We start from the raw sequence: 23,463 nt of genomic DNA on the forward strand, positions 1-23,463 counted from the left end.
CGTGGGGTGGGGCTGCCCTTGGCCGGGTCACTGGTTCGCCCCCGGGCTCAGCGCCCAGCCTGCACTGTGGGAGGCCCTGCCCGAGCCCACGCGCGGCCGTGTTCCTATTACCCGGAGCGCGGGGAGCTGCTAGTGGGCGACGGATCTAACCCGCGCCGGCTGTTCGAGCATCATGTCCCTCAGCCCCTTTACTAGCCCCCGGACCCGCCAGCGCGAAGCCCGCACAACCCGGCAGTGCAGCGGCGCCGGGCCGCCCCTGGGGTCAGAGCAGCTGCGGGGTGTGTGCGCGCTAGGGTGAGTGTAAGTGAGGTGCCCAGCCGGCGGCGGGTTTCCCTCCGCTCTGTGACCACCGCGGAGCGCAACAGCCTCCCCCCCTGTGCGGCCATCGAGCCCCTGCGTCTCCCCCGAAGGGCTCCGCCCTCCAGAGACAAACACCTGTCGGGGCTAGTTCAATCCTCTCTTCCCCGATCCAGGGCCATTGCCCGCTAACCATGTTAGAGCCAAGGGGGCAGCGTAAAGGGGAATAGGAATAAAGTCACTTGAAATGGGGCGGGTTCAGGTCCATAAGGGAGCAACACAACTGAAGTAGGATCCGGGTCTTGTCTATATTCGCTTGGATCATACATCGCTAGACAAACAGTCCTGGATCAGGTAACTGGAAGGAAGTGGTTACCAGGGAATGTAAAAACCACACACACCTGGCTCTTGGTTCGTGGGAATTCAACCCTGGGGTTATGCTAGTTCTGAGCTCATGGGAGAGGAAGTGGGTATGACTGGTATCTAGCAAATAGTCAGAATACTGATGCCTTTTCCCCAGAATCGCATTAAACTTTCTGGGATGAAAAGTGTTGCCAATAATTGCCCTGACAATCATACCTTGTTTTGAAGCTGCTGCTTCTGCACCACCGCAAACAGTTAGCATCCACAGGCACTCAGATGGAAGCTCTTGCAGTTACTAAACCAGTTGCCCTGCTGGTGGCCACCATTGAAAATGAGCAGGGTGTAACATAATAATTTAGTTGTAAAACTATTGAATTGTTGGGTTTACTGGAGGGACCACAAAAGGGTACCAGGAGGGACTGTGAGAGCTTATCAAGGGGTAACCTCATCACTAGTGGTGCCTCCTCCAAGCCATCCCAGGTATTAACTGTGGCCAGGTATTGTGTCCTCCTATAGCAGTGTCTCTTTCATCATCTGTCACTCTGGGGACCTTTCCACTCCAGGAACCCTAGTCTCTTCATGACTCAGCCAAGTCACCATGAGTTCCCCCATCTGTGTTTGTAAACCCTCAGGTAAGAGATGCTCTCAAGCAGTCTTATCACTCACTGCCCAGCTGGTACCACTTCCTCAGTAGCTAGTAGAGGGACCTAGGTACGTGCTCTGTTCCAGGGCCTGGTTCAGGAGCCTCTCATTAGCAACCAAGGTCTGACCTACTCCATATCTTTTCCTCTAGGCCTTATCCACCTCTCCCCCTTCACTAGGCTCACCAAGCCACATATCCTTCTCCCTAAGAATAACTATAAACTATTGGCATCTAGTTCCCCATACACTTCCCTTCTTCTAGGATGTAACTGAAGACTCCCACCTTCCAACCCCTTCTGTTGCTAGCTTCCTGGTTTATATGGGCCCTGCCTGTTCCTGCCCAGCTGCACTTGATCTACTTAAATCCCAGTCTCCTCCAGGTGCAGACTGGGCAGATTGGCCCAATTAGCCATATTAACCCCTCCAGGCCTTGTGTGAGAGTGAATACAGCTGAAAATATTTACTGAAATGACTACTTTCCCTTTTGTTTCTGGGGAATTCAACAGTTAGTTGACACCAGTAATGAGTCCCTGGGAGACAAGAGGGGCATGAGAGATAGGCCACGTCTAGATTACGCGCCGTATCGGTGCGTTAAAATCGATTGCTCGGGGATCGATATATTGCGTCTAATCTAGACGGGATATATCGATCCCTGAGCGCGCTTATATCGATTCCGGAACTCCACCAACCCCAACGGACGGGTGAGTAAATCGATTTTAGATATTCGACTTCAGCTACGTTATTTACGTAGCTGAAATTGCTTATCTAAAATCGATTTTACCCTGTAGTGTAGACCAGCCCATAGTCAACAAAGAAGTTGAATACCAGTATGTTTTCCCCAGGCTCTGGGTATCCTTCCCAGGATAAAGTGGGCCCTTAGCCCAGCCACCTGTTCCTCATCGCAAACAATAGGCCAACACCTGAAATCATTCCTCAATCCTTAAATTAGGCAAGAGTTGTTGACTTTGAGGCTGTTTAGTGAGAACACGTCCATTCCTTATTTAAAGACTGCAGGATTTGCCCCCAAGTCTTTACTAATTTTTCCTGACTCTCTGCAAAATGAATATAAACATATAACAACCAAACAGGCTAGGTGCTTAACAGATGACTAAGGCCTGGTCTATACTACAAAGTTTGTCGACATATGCCGCATTAGGTCGATTTAATAACATGTCTACAGTACTGAGTCCCTTCCGCCGACCTAAGTGGCCTGTAACATCGAGTTCTGTACTCCACCTTTGTGAGAGGTGTTGCGATTGATTTGACATCCACTGGTCAACATGGGAATAGTGCAAACACTGTGCTTTGTAATTCAAATGAATTGGCCTCCAGGAGATGTCCTACAGTGCTCCACTGTGACCACTCTGGAACGCACTTTCAATTCCCTGCATGTCAGCCAGGTACACAGGCAACAGCCACTTCCCCATTAAAGCCCCGGGAACTTCATTTTCTGTTTGATCAGTGTGGAGAGCTCACCAGCACAGCTGACCATGGAGACTCAAGGCTGCAAATGCGCTCCAGCATGGAGTACACAGGAGGTGCTTGATCTTATTGCTATGTCAGGAGAAGACATAGGCGCTGGCTTCCTTTGGACCTGGGGAGTGCTCAACCCCCTGGCTCTGCCCCAGGCCTTGGCCCCATCCTGCCTCTTCTCACTCAGTTCCACCCCCTCCCCGAGTGCGACCTGTCTCAACAACTCGTCCTTCCTCTCAGAGCCTCCTGCATGCCGCAAAACAGCTGATTGCAGCAGAGAGTAAGCACTGGGAGGGAGGGAGAAAGAGAGGGAGGGGGAGGAGTTGATCAGCAGGGCCGCCAGTGAGCAGGAGGTACTGGGGGAAAGAGGGGAACTGGCTGCTGGTGAGTGCTAAAGACCCACTAATATTTTTCCGTGAGTGCTTCAGCCCTGCAGCACCTACACAGATGGCACCTGTGGGAGAAGAGCAAGTGCAGGCAGAGCTCTTATCCAGGAGAAGAAACACTGACATCTATGCCAAGATCACTGGGGTGCCTTTTCCTTTCAGCTTTGAAATTCCATTCACATCTGGCTGAGTTATTAACTGTTAGACGTTACCATTTCCCTTCTGTCACGGGCATCTCCAGGAAAAATACTGACAGCCTGCCAGAATAATAACTGAAGCAGACACTGCACTGCGAACTGCAAGATGGCAGGGGAGAAGAGCGAACCAGGGCATGATCTGCACAACCATCCTCCTGTTAGCTGGCATGCATGTGTGCTCTGTACGCTGTCCTGGCTCTGAAGACCTTGATAGAACTGCCCAGAAAAATGACAGACCCAGTTCAGTGGCGAAGTCCCTCAACCAGGTTTATTGTCAACGAGGCATGGTACTAGCACCTGGCAGATGCCACAGGGATACGAACACAGGTATGTCTGTCGCTATGGAATTGGCTTATTCAACAGCAGGACCTTCTGTTGCCCCCTAAACTGGACAAAGATGCCACTCCTATAACTCCTCTTTTATACATTGATACAAATAAGTTACGTGTTGCACTCCTGATGTGTGACCAATGTGTTACTGACCCTACATCCTGTACCTGCTGGTTCGAACAAAACATCTCTAGCTATTGTCCTGTCATTCTGTCCTTATCTTTGGAGGGGTCAGTGTGTCCCTATCTTCAAGGAGTAGGTTTGTGCTATAAATCTATGTTGGAGTGTATCTGTGCAAGCCTTCTGGAATGCGTTTACATGAATACCGAGGGCCTAGTACTCAGGAGTGTCTGTGTTTTAGCAATGCCAGCCCAATTTTGCTAAGTTCATTTACTGGAGAAGGAACCTGTAACAGGGCCTGACTTTTGCTCAGCGTATGGCTTTAACTGACTTTGATTCAACCAGGCCCTGGGCTCCAGGCTCTCTCTTACTTCTACACCTCCCAGAGCCAGGGGGCAGGAGCAGCAACTGTCCGTGGGGAAGATGGTGGCGGACAGAGAGGGAGCTGAGCCATGCTCCCCCTCATCCCAGGGTATGGCTCATGCCCTGTTTGGCAATAACAGCCTTCCACTGCTATGAGTTAATGTAGTTAGTTCTGTAGCTCAAGTGGTAGCAGCCTATGTAGCGGGGTGAGAGTTCAGAGGGAGTGGGTGTTAGTTTATATAATAAAATGCCTTACATTTAAGAAAAAACACACTAGGACGCTTCATACAATGAGAGCTCTGCTCATATTGATTTTGGTTGCAAAATAAAGCTGCTAAAGGTTAGGACATAGCAGAGATAAGGCTGCTCATGCACAACAGCAGAGCTCAGAGAACCACCCCCACAGCCGCAGTGCTAGTCCTGTGCTGCACCCATGACATGCACCCCTGCAACTCTGGAATCTAGTGCAATAGGAAAAGTAATCCCAGAATAGTACAGGGATTCAGTTTTTCTCTGGGCCTCATGGGAAGGGCTCTGAACAGTGACAATGCTGAGGCGTTCATGTTGTGCCACTTGAATTTTCTGTTCATTGGGCCAAAGCAAGAGCTCAGCATGGGGCGCCCTCTATAGGGCAGTGGTTAGGGTGTTTTCTTGGGCTGTTAGCAGTCCTTGTTCGTGTCGCCTGTCCGCTAGTCAGTGCAGCAGGCTTTGAAGAGGGAGCTGCTCTGGCTTGCCTGTTGAAGCTGTGTTCTCCTTTACTTCACTATGGATTGGGGCAAGCAAAATGCTAGGATTGCTCTATAGTCAAGCAATTGGGTGCTTGTTTAAGAAATGAAGATCTTCTTGGATTTCCTGGCTCTAATCCTCCCTGTGCACCTTTAGAAGAGGTTTGATTGGGGAAAACCTATCTGGGAGGTGGCAGGTTCCTGTTTAAGTCCCCTCTGCTTTGCAGAAGCCCTTGTTTTCCTGGGAAAAGGAGGGGGTCTCAGACAGGGGTGTCTCACCTCTACAGAGAGGAGAAAAGCCCTGTTCCAATCCCTTCTCAGAGAGGGGATTGGAAGTGGGATCTTCCACTGCCTGGGCAGGTAGCTGGCTGCAGGGGGCAAAAGAGTGATTTGCATTTTATTAACAGTGCCCAGAAGTGGCAAATACTTTTCCAAAACTCTTCATCTCAGCAGGCACAAAGGGGGATAGAACTCACAAGTTTGACATCCTAGGTGAACACCCAAAGCACTGGGGTGTGCAGGGGACTTCCTACTCTTAATACTTTCTAGGGCCTAATCAATAGTTAGTTGGGGGGCTCAGTTTCAACAGGAAAGGTTAAGGACATAGGCTATTCCAAGCTACCCTAGGGAAGAACTGAACCAGGGTCTCCACTGTTCAGAGTACTTACCCTAGCCACTATGCTAGAGGAAACTCCTTGTTTTTGACTCTTGGACATTTTGACTCAATCACTAATTAAGGAGGAACAGCTTCAAGAGGAAAGAGTGAGGTGCTCACTGTTTTAATCCAGCCCACAGAAGACTTGAACCAGGTCATTAACAACCCAGGGTGCTTAACCTAGCTACTGTGCTACAGTCAGCTCTTGACTTATGCTTGGGCCCAATCAATAGTTAATTAAAGCAGCAGAGAATCCTGTGGCACCTTATAGACTAACAGACGTTTTGGAGCGTGAGCTTTCGTGGGTGAATACCCACTTCGTCAGACGCAGGTAGTGGAAATTTCCAGGGGTAGGTATATATATGCTAGCAAGCAAGCTGAACTAACCTCGTTATCTCTAGCTTGCTTGCTAGCATATATATACCTACCCCTGGAAATTTCCACTACCTGCGTCTGACGAAGTGGGTATTCACCCACGAAAGCTCACGCTCCAAAACGTCTGTTAGTCTATAAGGTGCCACAGGATTCTCTGCTACTTTTACAGATCCAGACTAACATGGCTACCCCTCTGATAGTTAATTAAAGTGGAACAACTTCAACGGGCAACACTAAGGTAGCTCCACCTGAGACTACCTCAAAGTCCAGCACTTAGCACACTCACTTGAGATGTAGAACTGTGCTTCAGTCCCTTCACAGCAAAGGGGAGGCAGATTGAACCAAAATCCCCCATAGTTTGGGACAGGGAACATTGGTCTGCAGGGCTGGTAACCTGGCATCCTTCAGTAACACTGAACTCTGATTGCAAAAGTTAAGGCTCCCCTTTGAGACATCACATGATTTCCTTGATAATAACTAAACTGAAACTAGATCCATAAAGTAAACATCTAGTGAGTAAACAGCCTACAGCTGCACTCACTTAGGCCCCAGGAAATACTCCATTCATGTTATAGACATACAAAATTTGAACAAGTTTATAGGAAAACATGCCAGAGTATTTAAGAAATAGAGTGACTGGTGTGAACATGTCCAAATACAAAATGATTGGGAGTAGCACTGCTGTGTCTTTTTTCTACCGTAAAGCTTTAGCGAGCTTGGTTTTGAGTCAATATTATTATCTTGTTTGACCTGAGCAGTTAGCCAAAATTTGGGGTCCTGTAGGTTGTTCCAAATGGGAGGAGAAATTGATGATGGAAGTCTGGTACCTTTGGTGCAATCTTGTTTATTTACAAAGAAATTACAAAGTCTTGTTTCCTTCAACCCAGGAGGAAGCTAACTGTGTGCATCTTTCCTTTCTCGCAGAACTAAACCTATTTCAGCTAGCAGAGTACCCCCCAAACCTCCATCTTCTAGGCTTTTCCTCAGTGTTGTGTTACCAACTGATACTGCTTGTACAGGCTGTCTTGTTTTCTGCTCTGTCTCTCCCTTTCTGCTGTGTTTCTCATACATATCCATAGACAAAACAGTATGTAGTAAAGTCCCTCAGTCTAGAACATCAACATTTCTGATGTGTAGTTCTTCATTTTCAGCAGTGAGATGCGCTTACCTGCTTGATACTTTTCTTAAGTGAAGGGTGGTGGTGAATTCGAGAACAGTATAATTTCACAATAACCTCAGCTGAACAAGAAAATCCTTTTACAGAATCTCATCCTGCAAGGTACTAAGCACTGTCCACTCCTTGTTGTGAAGGGTGCTCAGGACACTTGCAGGATGCAGCCCTTCAAGAGACATCTACCACCATTTAAAACAAGCAGCTACTTCTCAGGTGTGCAGTCCCTAAGGAGCCATTTGAACCAAATCCAGCTTTAAAATGTGACTTGGAGTGCAGTGAAACAAGCATTCACCAAATACACTAGCGGAAAATACAGCAACACAGTGACCTAGACCAGTGAAACCTTTTTTTCCATGTGCAGACCCCTAAATAATTTTGAATAGAGATGCAGCCTCCTTTAGAAATCCTAGACAGTCTGTGGACCCACAGAGTCTGCAGATCACTGGCTGAAAACCTTTGACCTAAACTGACTGGACAGTGGGTATTGACATAGCTACAACAGACTGGTGGTTGTTCTGTGTTTGTGCTGCACCTCCCACAATGAAGTCCTGGTACACAAATGGAGCTCTCCAGTGCTATTGCAGTACTAATCAATAACGCAATGTGCAGTAGAGCCAAAAGCAGAGTTGGAAACACCCGGGGGTGGAGGCAGAGAATACTCTGGACTCAGGGAACTGGGATGGGAAGCATGCATATTCCCTCCCTTTCCTCCCATATTGCTCCAGAGCAGGAGATGCATCCCCAGCAAGAGACTCTTGTCCCTGTTAGACTGTGACCCTGTGATGAACATCAGGGATTTTAGTCAGAAGGAATGCACCACAGCACCACTTCCGGCTGCTCCTCACAGTATGAACTGTCACTGTAACAGGAGGCAGGGTCCAGGGGGAAGTTGTGGCTGCAGGTGATGCCAGAGCATTGCTTGCTCAGCTGCAGTGGGCTCTCCTCCTGACAGAGATCCTGTGGGACCTCAGACAAAGAGGAATTATTCAACAAAATGACATTCCTTTTACATTTGTCAGGAAAAATCCCTGTACCCTAGAAAAGAGATGCTTCTTTGCAAGAGGAAAAGGTCAAACTTTCTTCTGTTCTGCTAGCAGCTAGTGACTGGATCAGGACAGAGGGCTAGATTTCAATATCACCTGTAAATAATCAGTTTATAGTAATAAGTGTGGAAAAAACACAGGACACTAGTCTTCATTCAGTATTTCTTTTATATAAGAGAAATACATTAAAAAAGATGACATAAATCCCACAAGTTCCTTCGGTTACAGTTTCATCACCTGTGGAAAGATTTATGCATATTGCTAAACAAATCTCAACATAGTTGTGATTGTAAAAAAGAATATAAACAACATGTTTTAAAAGATAAAATAAATTGTAATAATGTATTGGATTGCATTCACCGCCATCTTACTAGCAGAGTGTGCCATTTCCTGAATTTAAAAAACTTATTTTCAGACCTCCAAAGACATTTTTGATGATTAAAACATAAAATTAAATTTAGTCACTAAACTACTGGAGAACTTGCTATGGAAAACACTTTTGATCTCATTGCATACTTCTTACAAAGTGCTAGTGGATTGTAGGGAAAGAAACAGGATGCCTTATTTTCAGTACATTTTATTAAAAACTCAGTGATGAGTATTTTGAACATCTCTGGAACTCCATGTAAATTCACACACTTCACTCTTTTCTCTTAGGGGAGACACTATATATTCGATTCTGAGAGAGAGAAACTGAGAGTTATAAAGCTGGGAACGAAATTGATTTACCTGATGAAGAGGTCTCACTTCAACAACATGTGTAGCCTGAAGACTAAAGTCTAAGAGAGAGGTCACATGCAAAGATCAGAACATTCATTTAGAGTCATGGGCAGCACTTTACATTGTGGTTATAAGACTGAATATATTACGCACATCATGATGGAAGCCTGTAACAGGCTATCTAAACAGCTCTCTTGCACCTGCAGCTAAAACCCACATATCCAAACTAATCCACACTCAAGGCCAAACATGTGCTTAACAGGTGAAACATTTAGCAACTAATGGATGAGCGGAATAAAGAGCGCAGCTGTGTGACAGAACAGCAAGTAATTTTGATGCTGCCAGCTGCCTTTGCTTGCTTCAGAAACCAGTTTTTAAAGACAAAAGGAATGATCCACTTCCCTTTTTTTGGTTTTTTCAAATGCAGTGGATTCCAATTACAAGTCCAGTTCAAAGGAGAAAAGTTGTAGTGAATGTGCCTGAGAGGGGTCTGTTTTCATTACCAAAATTCAGTGCAAATGTATGAAGCTTATTTCCTAACTTTTCCATTCTTTTCTTCCAATATAATATCTGTTAATTTGTAAGCCATTAGCTAGCATTGACCTTGATCCTGAAAAAAAAAAGATAACAGTTAAAATCAAAATAGTTATATATTTTAGTCTTCTACAGCTTTAGACTTCAGTCTATATGATACTTTAAACTTTTCAGATGTTGTACTTTACAGTACCTTCAGGAACAATTATTTTTTGTATTAAAAAGTCAGTAGATGTTAGATAACTTTTTTTTAATTTAAAAAGTTATCTGATGTGTAACAATAGCATACAATAGAAATATATTTCAACTGATTTCATTTTAAAGCAGAATTCGTAACATTTCCCTAATGATAGAAAAAGTAGGAGAACACATGCATTATGGATACAACAAGGGTTAGGGCCAATTAGTAAGCAGAGTTAGTAACGTCAAGGACAAATAATGAAAAACATTATTTACATAAAAGACCCAAACTATTCCTGGGTGCTCCATGCCCCTCTCCTCATGGTAAAATAAAGCTGAGCTGAGGAATTGCTTTGGAAGTGCCTCACTGTATCAGGAGTGGACAATTAGATAGATTTATGTAAATACATTTTTAAAGAGGGATATTAGTTTCAGTGACTAGTCATACTAAATATCAATCTTATTTAACAATGGCTAGTGCAAATACCATGTAAAGTACTAAAGTCCTCATGAAATCAACTTCTGAACCTCTTTGTGATATATACTAAAGAGAGCAAAGCTCTTCAGGGGAGGAATTTGACTAGCTTACCTATCGGTATAATTCATTTGATGAACTACTAGTACATGTCCCCATATGGGATAAAATCTTAAATTTGCTTAGAATCTTTATAGTTTTATGCATTTATTTTTCACCCAAACAACACAATATGATTTGCTTCTTCAATCTTAAAATGGACATATGGAAGTAATAAAATAGAGATGACATGTTAGGTATCAGTTTTCAAATCAACTTCATTTAGAAAGAACACGTTTGGGTCTGTTGTGTTTGCGGAAAAACATTATATAGGATAAATCTAGTATATTAGTGGTTAACCCAAGAATGATGTCACATGCAACATTTCAATTCACGTCAAGAAAGAAAAGGTTAGAAGAAATAAGAACCTATAGATTATATTCTCAATTTGAATTTAATATGGTATAATTCTACTCTATTCTCTCAAACAACATAGAATCAGAAGACACCATCTACATATTTTTAGTGGAGGAAGATATTTTTCTATTACAAAATATGCCTTTCAAGACCCAATTTAGATTTTGTTTCACCCACTGGTAGTTCTTATTTTCTTGGAAATTGGAGCTTCAGGTATCTGGATTTTTAATATAAGAACTGAACGGCAAGAAAGGAGAGAACGCTAATTGAATGAAATATGTTTGCAGAAATAAAAGCCAGAAAAAAATAATAGTTTCTAAAAGGAGAGCTTTTATAAAACTAGAATTTATAAAAGGAACTAGGATTAAATTTAGGCTATTTGGAAGCTATTTTGACGGCAACATGCATTAAGCTGTGATATTCTCTACCAGGGAAGTGGTGGAACCCTTACTACTTGGAAATTTTAACAGGAGCAAGAGCAAGATATTATAAAACAATGTTTTTCTTTGTAAAACTTCCTCCAAAATACACCAAAAATGTATGTCCCACACTTTCAAGAAATTAAAATATTCACTGGGATTGTGTGGTGTGTGTGAGAAACCTGCTAATGTCAATGGGGAAAGCTTTGGACTTCACTTTGTTTGGGATCAAATCAAGTATTACTGTTTTACTGATACTCAGAGGAAGCAACCAACAATGACAAATTTTGGGGGACATCGTATAGTATGAAAACAACTTCTCATCTGTAAGTTTCTCTCTTTAGACATGAGGGATAAGGTGTTGCTGAGGGGGAAGGAGTTGTACAACTCCACAACCTTGTTTTTGTAAAGTGTTTGTGGGCTGGTTTTCCAGAATTCTGTGCTGCTGTTTTAAAAATAAAGATTTTTTTCAAGGTTTCTGTTTTCAGGAATTCTTTTCTAGAGTTGCTGAATATACCAAGTAGTGAGAAACATGCATAACCTGTAGGGAACTTGTGAATTCACTGCTGCAGGAGGTTATTGAGGTAATAGTACAGATACATTTCAAGAAAAAGACAATTATAAGCTACACCATTTGTTACCTAGGAATTCTAAGAGAAGGGACAATGAGCTATGATATGTCAGATGTAATATGACAACCTCAGGAGTCAAATTTTCCTCTTGTTTCCCTCCCCCAATCTATGTATACTTTTGCACAACTCAATAGTGTATTATAGTAGGTGCTTTTTGCATGCTTTGGAAACATGAGGTATGGGAAACTGCAGGTAGCTGGTTGCAGGAGAAGCTAGATAATAGTTTGGTGCCCTTAAGCAGATCATGCATTTCTGACAATGCAAAAAAAATAAAAATAAAAATCTGCATGGTAACTAGTCCATTCCCCCACAAATCAATGTGAAGCATAGGTTATAATTCCCTATTGTGTTGCAAAGTAGTGTTATTGTTTTGGGTAGCAAGTGAAATTAAGCTGTAAGCAAATAAAGCAATTGATGTAGTTCTATTCTAAACACTATTCAATAGACCAATTTTCTCACAATACATTAATGATTTTTGTATAAAAACACAAAATGCTTATTCCAGCAAATGCAAATGCAACAGACAAACAGTTATCTATTAACAAACATTCAGGATAAACACAAGCAGCCCTTTTAATACTAATGTTCTTTAATACTAAATAGATTTTCCTGGGAGTATCCAACAAGCATTAGGGGAAATAACAGGGTCAGTGCAGAAAGCAGTTCATTTAAGTTGCTTTATAAAACGTCTCTATTTTAGCTTGTGATAAATTTTAGAGAAGTAATTCTAGACACTGTCTTCATTTAATGACTAAATGCCATCCCTCCAGTGCTGCATGTTATTGCAATTTTCAGGGGACTATACACGGTATTTTTTCTGACATCAGCTACATGCAAGAAAAGTCTCAGTCATCTAAACAGGCAGAGTAAATCTCAAAAAGGAAATACTTGTATCTTGCGCTGTTTTACCTATTTTTCTTCAAAATTGCCGATGCTATAATTGCAGGAACTGCACCAAGAACTACTTTAAAAAAAAACAAAAAGAAGAGCAATTTAGTAACAAAGTTAAATAAAATGTAACATTTTGTGAAAAGACAACTCTGAATTGCCACAGTTCTGGAACTTGCTCTTATCATCACTGACAGATTATCTGTATCATAGGACACAATTTTTTTCCCTTATGATGATAAATAAGCCCCTCTCATATACCAGATCAAATATCACAAGAAAACTCTATCCTAATTGAGAAAAAGGTTCTGATGTTGGATCTCCTAATTTATCAAGTCTTTAATGCTTCTGTGCACAGCATAAGGTTTGTCTAGTTTCCTAGTTCATCCAGAGTAATGCTCAGTATTCAATCTATTTCACGTCCAAGATGTTCAAGCTTAAATTCAACTTCTTCCTTTCAGTCCCCTGCAAGGTGTTTAAGTTCTCCACCAAAAAGTCATAGAATGTATTATGTTCAATATCTAGTATGGCTTGCTTGATTTCTTCCCCAATAGATATATTTTAAACTGCTCAATAAAAATTAGAAAAAGAAGCAACCAAAATTCATCAGATTCTCTCTGTCTTGGACCTTAAAATGAAAACTTCTATTAATCTGTCTACTTTGGGGTCACACTGAGCCAACTAAAACCATGTTTCAATTCTGCTATTGAGATTTGAGCACAATTTCCCAATCGGCACACATTGGGTCAGCTGCATCTTTAAAGCCATGTGACGGGGATGTAGGTTACAGAATGGTTTAGGTTGGCATATTCTCAGAGAGAGATCCCTGTCTCCATTGATCAGGCAACTGCTAAAACTCTTATGATCTTCTCCTTGACAATGCTACTATATGACCGAATGCTTATTGACTTCCATGGGACTTCGGCATGTGCTGAAGTGCTTTGATGAATAGGTGCCTACATAGGGAAAGGTCTGCTCCCCAAGGTCAAGCTACATCATCTGTGGAAATTCTGGGAGAGAAGGTGGAAATGTGTTCTGAATAGGTGAGCATGATGACTGAACACTCAAGATCTGTTTTGTGGAGACCGCTGCAGGCTGACTAACTCTGGATGCCGAGAACTTCAGTAACAGCCTTCTAATTTCCTGTATAATATGACACTGTCAAATCTAATGTACAAAGCGATTTCTTGGATCTTTTTACAACTTCCCTTTCTAGCTTTTGCCCTTTCCATTTTTGGTAGGCACTAGACATATATGCAGTCCTAAGTGGTGACAAAATATTCTCACCCAAAACAGAGCTACACAAGTGAACCTTTTCTTGATATCCCTGAGGATAAAGAGGAAAATGAGATTTTCCCCTCCCCTTTTGTTCCCCAATATCGTGCAGATACATTTCAGATAGAATCACAGCAGACTGCCTAGCTCAGGCAAATATTGTGAATATGCCTACAGACAGAGAAAACAGCTAGGAGTACAAATACAGGCTTCTCTCCAGAGAATGGCAGTGCTTTTATATGGCAACACAGCACATTAGAAATGTCAGAGAAGTTCAAGAACCCTAAATCCCAGGCTCTTTAGTAATTAAGTAGGGGGAAAACATTATGAGATTGAAAAAGGGCAATATTAAAATATCCTTGAGTCCAAATCTTAAAACCATCATAACTCTAGTGCACTGATTGATTTTTCCAGTTTTAAATTACTTACCGATACCAATACCGGTGCTAATGCCTATTGCAATGACTATGACATGCCCTAAAGAGAGAAACAAAAAATGTGAGCTAAACTATGAAACCAAATTCATGTCAATAACCTACAGGAATTTATCCACAATCCATGCATATGAAGTTACGCTTAGTATCCTAGATTATATCAGATATTAATGAACAATTAAGGCAGTCTTGTAAACACCACATTCTCAAATGGATAATCATTAGCTGTTGGAAACCATGATCTCACCCCTACAGAACCTCGTAATGAAGAAAAGCAGCTTTTCAAAAGATTGCACACATTTGTACCTTGTAAGACCAACAGGAAAACCATTGTGTAAATGGAGGGCACAATCTGGGTTTAAAAGTTTTCTACAATATGAACTGCTGGATGTTAAGGGTTCCTCTTGCACATGCTTCTAGGCTCTCATTTATCAAGCCTGCACTGGCCTGTCGTACATTTTTCAAAATGATAAGAAAAGGCCAGAATCATTATACTCAGGTTGTCTAAACCAGTTACAACAATTTTTGCCCTAGCATATCATCATAGGTTGGTGTTATGTTATCTGGTATCACAGATATAAAGAGTGCTGTAATCTGTGTTTCTAATTCCCAAATAGATGGTTTCAAGGGACAGACTTTTGCTGTTCTTACTAGAATAAGATCACTTATCGTCTAACCACTGGCTGTGGAAGATACTGAATGGGTAATTAATTCCTTGACACAGACTGCATAGAACTACAATCACTGATGTCAATGAGTTTCGCATTTAGAAATCCAGACTCCTGTTAAAGGAATGCTCACACTAACATTTTAAAGGAAACGTACGAAAGGTTAAAAATAGCACTCCTGACCTTCATTGATACTGTGAAGTGGCTTTTCAATGGCTCCTGGAAATTTTGAACCCTATTTACCCTCAAAAAATACATCTATAGCCTTTAACGTTAATAATTTTAATATGAAAAAGGGAGTGTACATATTCATTTATGCCCATATTGCTCATCATTACTGTAGTTTTCATAGTGTTGGCAGAAATATGCAGTTTGGTCATTAAAGTTTTGCTGTTGTTTTTGTGGTTTAAATAAAGCCCAATGAAAAACCTTTTAAAAACCAGGTAGGAAACTGTTTGTTGGGGAAAAAGGAGGTAGAAAAACACCATCAGCACATAAAAAGAAATCCAGTTGAGTTAAATACAAATTTGTAGTTGTGGTCCCCCTAAAGTACTGATTAGAAGCAAGGGCTTTTTAGTTTGCTTTTGGCAGGAATTCAGTGATTCCAATCTCATGCACATAATGCAGCCACATGGATCAGAAACATTCAGGGGTTCCTTAATGTAATAGACTTGAAAAACAATTGAAAGTATCTGGCCAGCCCAGTTCTGAAGCTCCCTACAGCCCTGCTCCCCACGCGCACTCCGCTACCCAGTCTAACAGCTCAAGTATTTTCTCTCTCCCCTCAGTACCTCACCTCACCTTCAGGCTCAGCAGAGTTGCCAGGAGTGTTCAGCACAGAACCTGTATAGAAAAGAAAGTTTTATAAAATACTTGAGATTCTCTCCACACAACTGACTGTTTTAAATACCAAAAAGCTGGCAGAGATTCCAGGCATGTAAAGACATCAACACGCACAAACAGACTGGAGTGAAATGTATCTTGCCAAGCACAGGACTACACGTATTGAATTGTAAAGACTCAAATCCACAACTGCTCATATTATCTCCCCAAGACATTTGAAGAAAAACCCCCAAGCATGCCAGTGAAAGCACTGTCAAGCTGAATAACTGCTAGAGTCAACCCCCTCCCAGTGTTTTACCCACTTAATTTTCTTTAATATTTCTCTGTTGGGTATACCGTCAAGTCTGCACAAAGCAGAAAATCCACACGCATTAGGTGCATTACCACATTGTCATTCCAAGAGCTAATTCTCTCAGCTGTAAATTATCTATTCCTCAATTCTCATCCTTGGGATAACCATATGGTTGGAGACTAACTGTCTTTGTCCCAGGAAAATCTACACCTAAGAAACAGTTTGTGCCACTGAAATGATCAGTGCGCGTGAGGGCTCAAGTCATGACTCATGGCCCCACTGTGCTAAATGCTGTAGAACCACACAACAAAAAGTAGGACCTTGCCCCCATCACTCTCATTAGAGCTGCCATCAATCAGCCCAGACAATAATATTCCTTATTCACGGTATTGGCCATGTCACTCTCCTTTTGAGAGGAATCAGAGGGATGGGCCAAGGTCAGCGTGCTGTGGGAATCCTTTGGAAAGTGGAAGGGGGAGAAGGACCCACCAAAAGGCTTTGATAACCAAAAGAAATGGTGCAGGAACAATGAGAGAGGTAGGAAAACCAGGAGAGCATGGAGTGTGCACATGAACAACAAGCTCTCTATCAAGTTTTTAGGCAAGTGCTAAGTGAGCATCATTATATTTGTACCTGTGAATAGCAGAATTATAGAAATTAAAATGACTTTCACACTGTACATTTCATTTTTATTCAAGTGGAAATTTGAACCCAAAATTCTAGACTTTTAGCAAATCAAAGTTCTTCCAATTTACCTGAGGAAGTCCCAGCTACTTCTGCTCCTTCAGGAGGGACAGTTGTGGGTTTGTCCTGGGTAGTTATGACTAAGGCAAAAAGAAGAGGAAAAAGCAGTTATGAACATTACATCAGTCTCCCATCACCAGATGGCCACTTAGTAAGGAGCTTGCCAAACTAATGTTTAGGAATCTGCATCTTTAGAGAGAAGACACACTTAACCTACTTACACGTTATCACAGCAAGAGCCCATGTACTATCAGCTGGGCTACCCTGCAGACTGCTGCTAGGATCCCATTCATATATTCTAGGGGAAGCCCATAGCAACCCCTACATTGAGCTACCTTCCACTTCCCTTTACAAAAAATTCTCTCTCTCTCTCTGGGTTTTTTTTTTCCTGTTTTTTTTAAGAGCTCTAACAGTTCTGTGGTTTGCAGCAGGGATGTGAAAGAGTGTGGTGCCTCTTGCTATCACCATGAGTTACAAACTGCCAAAATCTGTCATTTCTCTTCAGTTTTACTCATCAGAACTTCCTAGAGTGACTTCTAAAACCCCCAAACATGCTGTTCTCACTGAGCATTCTCTGCGAGGTGTTGCCATGTGCAACTGAGAACTGTGCATCTCCATCCCTCACATCAAAATATCCTTTGCCCTAGGAGAAGGTGTACTGTTTTGGGAACCAGAAGTTGAGTTCAACTCTGATTATTTCTACTGGCTGGTGAGTTTCGAAGAGCACAGTATCATTAACAGGTTAACACAGAGCAACCCATCCTCCCTGAATGACAGTTACACAAGCTAGGAAGAGAACCCAGATCTCTAATATGGCAGACCCAAGTCTCATCCACTTAGTCTAAGTGAAAGAATTTGCCAAATCTAAATACTTGGCTATGTGGTGTGTACAATGAGGCTATTAGTGCATATATAATCCATTGTCTTAGTGTGTTGTGCATCTTCCTCTAGTGGTTGGTCTCTATAACAATTTACTCCTGCTGCCACCTATTATAATTAGTTCTTTAACTTGACAGAGATCTATGCTGTAGATTAAACAATCCCTTAGCCCGAGCCCCGGGATCCCAAGTCAGCCGGCACGGGCCAGCAATGGATTTTGAATTGCACTGTAGACATATTCTTAGATGTAAAAAGCATTGGAATCAGTATTTCAAATGATCCAAAATAGATTGTTTCAACAGACAGACTTTAGCTGTCCTTACAAGAGTAGGGTCATTTAGTAACTTTTATAGCTGCTGGTTAAACATTAAATGAGAGTCCAGCGGAGGGCGACGAAAATGATTAGGGGCTGGAGCACATGACTTACGAGGAGAGGCTGAGGGAACTGGGTTATTTAGTCTGCAGAAGAGAAGAGTGGGGATTTGATAGCAGCCTTCAGCTACCTGAATGGGGGTTCCAAAGAGGATGGAGCTTGGCTGTTCTCAGTAGTGGCAGATGACAGAACAAGCAGCAATGGTCTGAAGTTGCAGTATGGGAGGTCTAGGCTGGATATTAGGAAACACTATTTCACTAGGAGGGTGGTGAAGCACTGGAATGGGTTACCTGGGAAGGTGTTGGAATCTCCATCCTTAGAGGTTTTTAAGGCCTGGCTGGGATGATTTAGATGGGGATTGGTCCAGCTTTGAGCAGAGGGTTGGACTAGATGACCTCCCGTTCCAACCCTAATATTCTGTGATCCCACTCACAAGATGATAAAGGAAAAATTCATCTACTGTCACCTACGCACTGGCGTTCTTTGACTAGGTAGCTTTTGCTTGAAGAAAACTCAAGAGTGACGCTATATTTAAACAATTTTTTTGTAGTCATCCTTCCATTTTCAACCACTGAGGGAAAACAAAGATGTTCGTGCTAAGTCTAAAGACAACGAACAATGAAAGCCAAGACACTTAGATGACTGCTGTCCTCTTCTATACTGTCACAGGGATACCTCAGGTGGCATGTGTAGCTTTTGTAAAATGAAAGTCACAGGCGCTTTCTTGCTCTCTTGCATGAAAGGTGTTTTCTTTGTCCTCCCCTGAGCTGGGAAAGGACAAGCACCAAAACATTCCACGAACAAACACCCCGAAGTCAAAATCCAGCTTTTCCACTCTGCAGTCTTCCCAGTTTAGTGCCTGCAGATGAAGATTAACTGCCCCAGCATTTAAAGTACCTCCCAAACTCAGAGCTGTTTGTATCTGGTGTTGACTGGCCTCAGACTCTGCTCTCTGCAGCAAGTCTCACCTGGTCTTTCAGTATTAAACCCAGGCAATTACCCCCTGTCTTTTCTCACCAATTGCTTTCCCCTGAGGTCTGAACTCTCTGGTGCTCATTTGATTCCCAAAAGAAAGTGAGAAAGGAACTTCAACAGAAAAAGGCTGCAGCCTAGATAAACATAAAATGGAAGAAAGGAAGCTGGGGGGAAAAAAAGACAGGCAATATATTAAACACCATTTATATTACATTCACTCAAATCATTCCACATGCAACATATTGAGTTTTATATACTATAGAAATTTGCCTCAATATAGACACCACCCAAAGAATCACCCTACTCTGTCACACACTTACCTAGGTCACAAATGGGTAGCTGGGGATACCACTTGCCATCAGCTTGGCATTGAACCCTATCAGGGCCTCTGAGGATGTAACCAGGATCACACTGAAACGTTACACTGGTTCTGTACGTGTAGTTATGTGGAAGTGGAGATTTCGGGCTTCCATGTTGAATACGTGGGACTGTACACTGAGTCTCTGCAAAACACCAAACAAGGCTTTCCAGATCCTTTTATTACTTAGTGCACATCTTTTTAAAGTGCTGATTAATCCTCCCCACACTTCTGCAAGGCAAATAAGGAAGGAAACTATTTTACAAACAGAGAAATGGAGGCAGAGAAGCAAAGAGACTTGCCCAAAGCCTGAGAGGCAGACAATGGCAGAACCAGGAGCAGAACTCTGAGGTCTCCATTGCCCAGCCACGTGCTGGCACCGCATCACCTCTCCATACATTGTAATTATTCAGAATCTGACCGTGTGTGTCAGAGAAGTAGTCAGAGCATAGCCCATCATTATATACATCCCTCTCACAAATTGATACAGGAAAATTTCATCTACTGTCACCTACGCATTGGCTTTCTTTGCTGCCATTGACTAGGTAGTTTTTATTACAAGAAAACTCAAGAGTGACACAATATGTAAATACAAATATTTTTGTCATCCTTCCATTTTTAACCATTGAGGGAAAACAGTAAAGATGTTGGTGCTCAGTCTAAGACAGGGAACAATGAAAGCCAAGACACCTAGACTGCTGCATCTCTCTTCCAAACAATCTGAACGTTGTGAAAACACATGGCCACAAAAGAACATCACATTTTCTGAATCTTGCTCTTGACCTTTGTTTTTTAAGGAAAGTTCTTATTTCCACAGACAGTTGTAAGAGATCATTTCTTATTGCACTGGATTTGTGATGAAATTTGACTATTGGCAGGTCTCCTGGGGGGATTATGGGAATAGTGGAGATGGGAGAATGCAGCATGCAGTACATGAACACCTTCCATGCTGCCCTGTAGCAGGGTGGACCCCTGCTCCTGCCCTGAAGGGGTTAAAAACAGCCCTGGGAAGGGACTGTGACTGGAGAAAGCAGTCTTTAGGCTGGACTGATTGGGGGAAGTGGCTGCACCTGGGGCCATGCTCCAAACTGAGCAACAGGGCCTAATAAGAAGGCCAGGGAAGCCAGAAGCCCAGTCAATCTCTCTCTAGCTGTAGATTGAGATGGGCCTGGCTGCAGGGAGCTGGAGACAAGGTACCCGAGTGAAGCAGGGCTCGGGAAAGGCTGAGAAGCCAGGAAGCTCCAGCCTGGAAAGCCCCAGGCTGTCGCCTAGCATTGGGCTAACATGTACTGGGAGTTGCAGAGGGCAGCCCAGGGGTAGGCCAAGGCAGCAGGTCCAAACCCTCCTTGCCAGTGATGAGTAGGCTGATACTGCAGTCTACCCCAGAGTGTGGGCTAGACAATGACTGACAGTAGCCATACACTGAGGCAAGGTGCGTATAGTGGGTGGGGGTTCCCTGGGGAGGGGAGACCCTAAGACTGAGGGTGTTATTGCCAAGGGGTAGCACCGCAGGTAAAAGGGCACCGGGTCCAGGGAGGGACACGGGGGCCAGAGGACAGACGGATCACCGGCCTGCAGAGGGTGCTCCGGAGCTGGAACCAATCTAATTCCCCGAAGACACCAGCAGCAGGCGCCGCAGGGGTGAGTCCGCTCGTCTACATGCCCGCTCCTCCCTACAGCTTCCTGCTGCTAAGTCAAGCCACCGGGGTCATTTCAACTTTTTGGATTCAGATTGTTCCTGCAAACGTACTGCTACTGCACATAGGGAGGATTTTAGGCTTAAGGGGATGCTGTACTGGGAACCAGTAGCCTGAACAAGGGACGTACACAGGTGTTGAAGAAATCATGTGAAACGAGGACTGGCATTAGCTTGGATGTGGGTCAAACAGCAGATCACATATGGGTGCTGAGTGAGGGAGGAAACTGGCAGCGTGCATCTCTGGGAGTAGGTTGCTGGGAACATTTAATGCACTGGAAAGGAGTGGTCAGCAATGAGATAGATGGGTTATGGGGACACACTGCGCCAAATTATTCCTACCCTTTCCCAATGAGAGTCATTTTAGTGTAATGCAGAATGAGTTACCTTCACACTGAGGAGTAGGCTCGCTCCAGGTTGGAGTGACCTCATCACCAGCGATACACTGAATGGAGGCTTTTCCAACAAGTGAGAAGCCTCTGTCACATTTGTAAGTTACTGATGAGCCAACAACAAAAACTCTCTTGCCCCAGTCATTGTACTGACCATGGGAGATGTTCGGGGGTTGGGCACAAACTAGAACTGAAGAGAGAAAAATACATTATTTATACTGTAGATAAAAATCTCTAAAAAGAAAAGGAGGTGACAGTTTCCCAACATTTCCTGATGCCATTACAGCAAAAAGCAGTCTTTCCATAATACCTGAAAGAACACCCCAAGTGTGGCCAACAATCTGCTATCTTGGTGTTCATCTCTTGCTGTGCGTGGCATCAGGACAGCACGCACAAAAATAACGAATAATAAAAAATAATGGTTAAATGTTTATGTGGCCATTCAGCTGCTGAGACAGTCATTCACATGCTCCATGAACAGCACTGAAACATGGATGATGATGATGACGATCCAGAGAGATGCTGAATGCCTGCAGCTTCCATTGACTAGAAGGTCAGGCCTTGGCTCGGTAAATTGGCCCTGTTACACTTCCACTCCTCCAAATCCAGATCTGAACCTCCTCCAGCTGCTCAAAGCTCTCCCAGCTTCCCAGTCTTCCTCCAAGCTATCAAACCCTCTGAGTCCCCCAACACACACCTCAGCCCCACCCCCACAACTAAACCTTCCCTGTAGATACACAGAGACATCCTTATCCCCAGCTGCCCATCTCTTCCAAACTTGTGAAGAGGGAGGTTAGTTAAGGTGACATAAGGGGATAGCCCTAGGTCTGAGCGGTAAGATAGTTGTTCTTAGTGGATGGTTTTAGTCATTGGAGATGACCCGTGGAATTAATACACGTTTGATAGCATGATGGTAAACTAATCCCAGGGCTGCTCATGTACATACTCCCACAGCTCGGAAAATGCCTTTGAGTGACTAAAATCTTCACAAGGCCTTTGGAAAATAATTAGAGGCCTAAAACTCTTTCCAGGTGCTGAGCATTTTGAGACCTGTTCCCTTCCACTACTCAGACACAGAGCTGCAGTTTGCATTTGCACCACTGTCCTCCCTTAAGAGGAGCACAGGGGTATAGCATCTTTAATCTGTACCAGGAGCTCCATACAACCCCCAGTAACAAAGGCTGTTACGAGATGCACTGAATCTCAGGGTCCCAGCCTGTAGGGGGCTGGGGCCTACTCAGGCTGGCCTCGCAGTCACAGCTGGGCTGATGATTGCCCACCAGGGACAGGAGCCACCAGGCCAGAGTTGGAAGAATCACAGTTCTCCACCATTTATACTGACCTGGTTCACAAACTGGTACGGCAGGATCCCATGTGCCATCACGTTTGCAGTGAATCTGAGCATTTCTATTGATACTGTCTTTGATATCATACCCAAAATCACATTCAATTGTAACTCTGTCCTCAAATGCATAGGTCGCCTCTCCAGGTCTAGGCATCGGTGTCAGTATCCCGTTGTTAACATCTGGAGCAGAACAACCTACTTCTGAGAAACACCAACACCAGCAACAGCTTTAAATCACAGCAAAGACAATTGTGTGGCTGCAGATTCATTTTACTAGGTGGAGTTGAAAGCTTTTCAAGCTATAGAAAATTGGGATTTCCTTGACATTGCTGAAGAGGCTTGGTTTTAGAGTTTTCTCTCCTGGGCAGAAACAGCATGTGGGTCAAGGGCCTTCATTTTCATTGTTCTTTTGGCAACTGTTCTGATTGCAGCTGGCAGAGTATTTTTGGCCTTCATCACAGACAGCAGGTGCTACTGTGAGTCTTTGTTATGACCATGCTATGTATAAGAAGGCAGGTGGTATGATGTGATCTATATTGATCGCTATCTACTTTAGGAGATGGTGGATGGAGGCAACAGATCTGTCTATAAGCATAGAAATGTAAAGGTGGCAGATTTTAAGAGGCACAACATGGAATTCATAGCCCAGGGGTATATACAAACTTTAAGCTACCGTTTTACCTTTGCAGTACTGGATTGCTCCACGCAGACAGCCCTGGGGACCTGTGCGCCCAGCTGCCTA

General features: G+C 43.3%; 1 protein-coding gene across 4 annotated transcripts in view; it reads right to left on the reverse strand.

Moving 5' to 3' along the window:
* LOC116828710 (complement receptor type 1-like) overlaps positions 1-23,463 on the reverse strand; it is a 306,270-nt gene that overhangs the window by 215,031 nt on the left and 67,776 nt on the right. For all 4 annotated transcript variants that reach the window (XR_012655701.1, XR_012655702.1, XM_075064831.1 and 1 more), the window contains exon 7: positions 16,715-16,783. Coding sequence is in view for 2 of the 4 variants with exons in the window: in XM_075064831.1 (XP_074920932.1) it covers positions 16,715-16,783 (69 nt within the window). In the remaining 2 variants the exon portion in view is untranslated. The remainder of the gene's footprint in view (positions 1-16,714; positions 16,784-23,463) is intronic.

The sequence above is a fragment of the Chelonoidis abingdonii genome, chromosome 4, assembly GCF_003597395.2.
Source record: "Chelonoidis abingdonii isolate Lonesome George chromosome 4, CheloAbing_2.0, whole genome shotgun sequence".
Lineage (NCBI taxonomy): Eukaryota > Metazoa > Chordata > Testudines > Testudinidae > Chelonoidis > Chelonoidis abingdonii.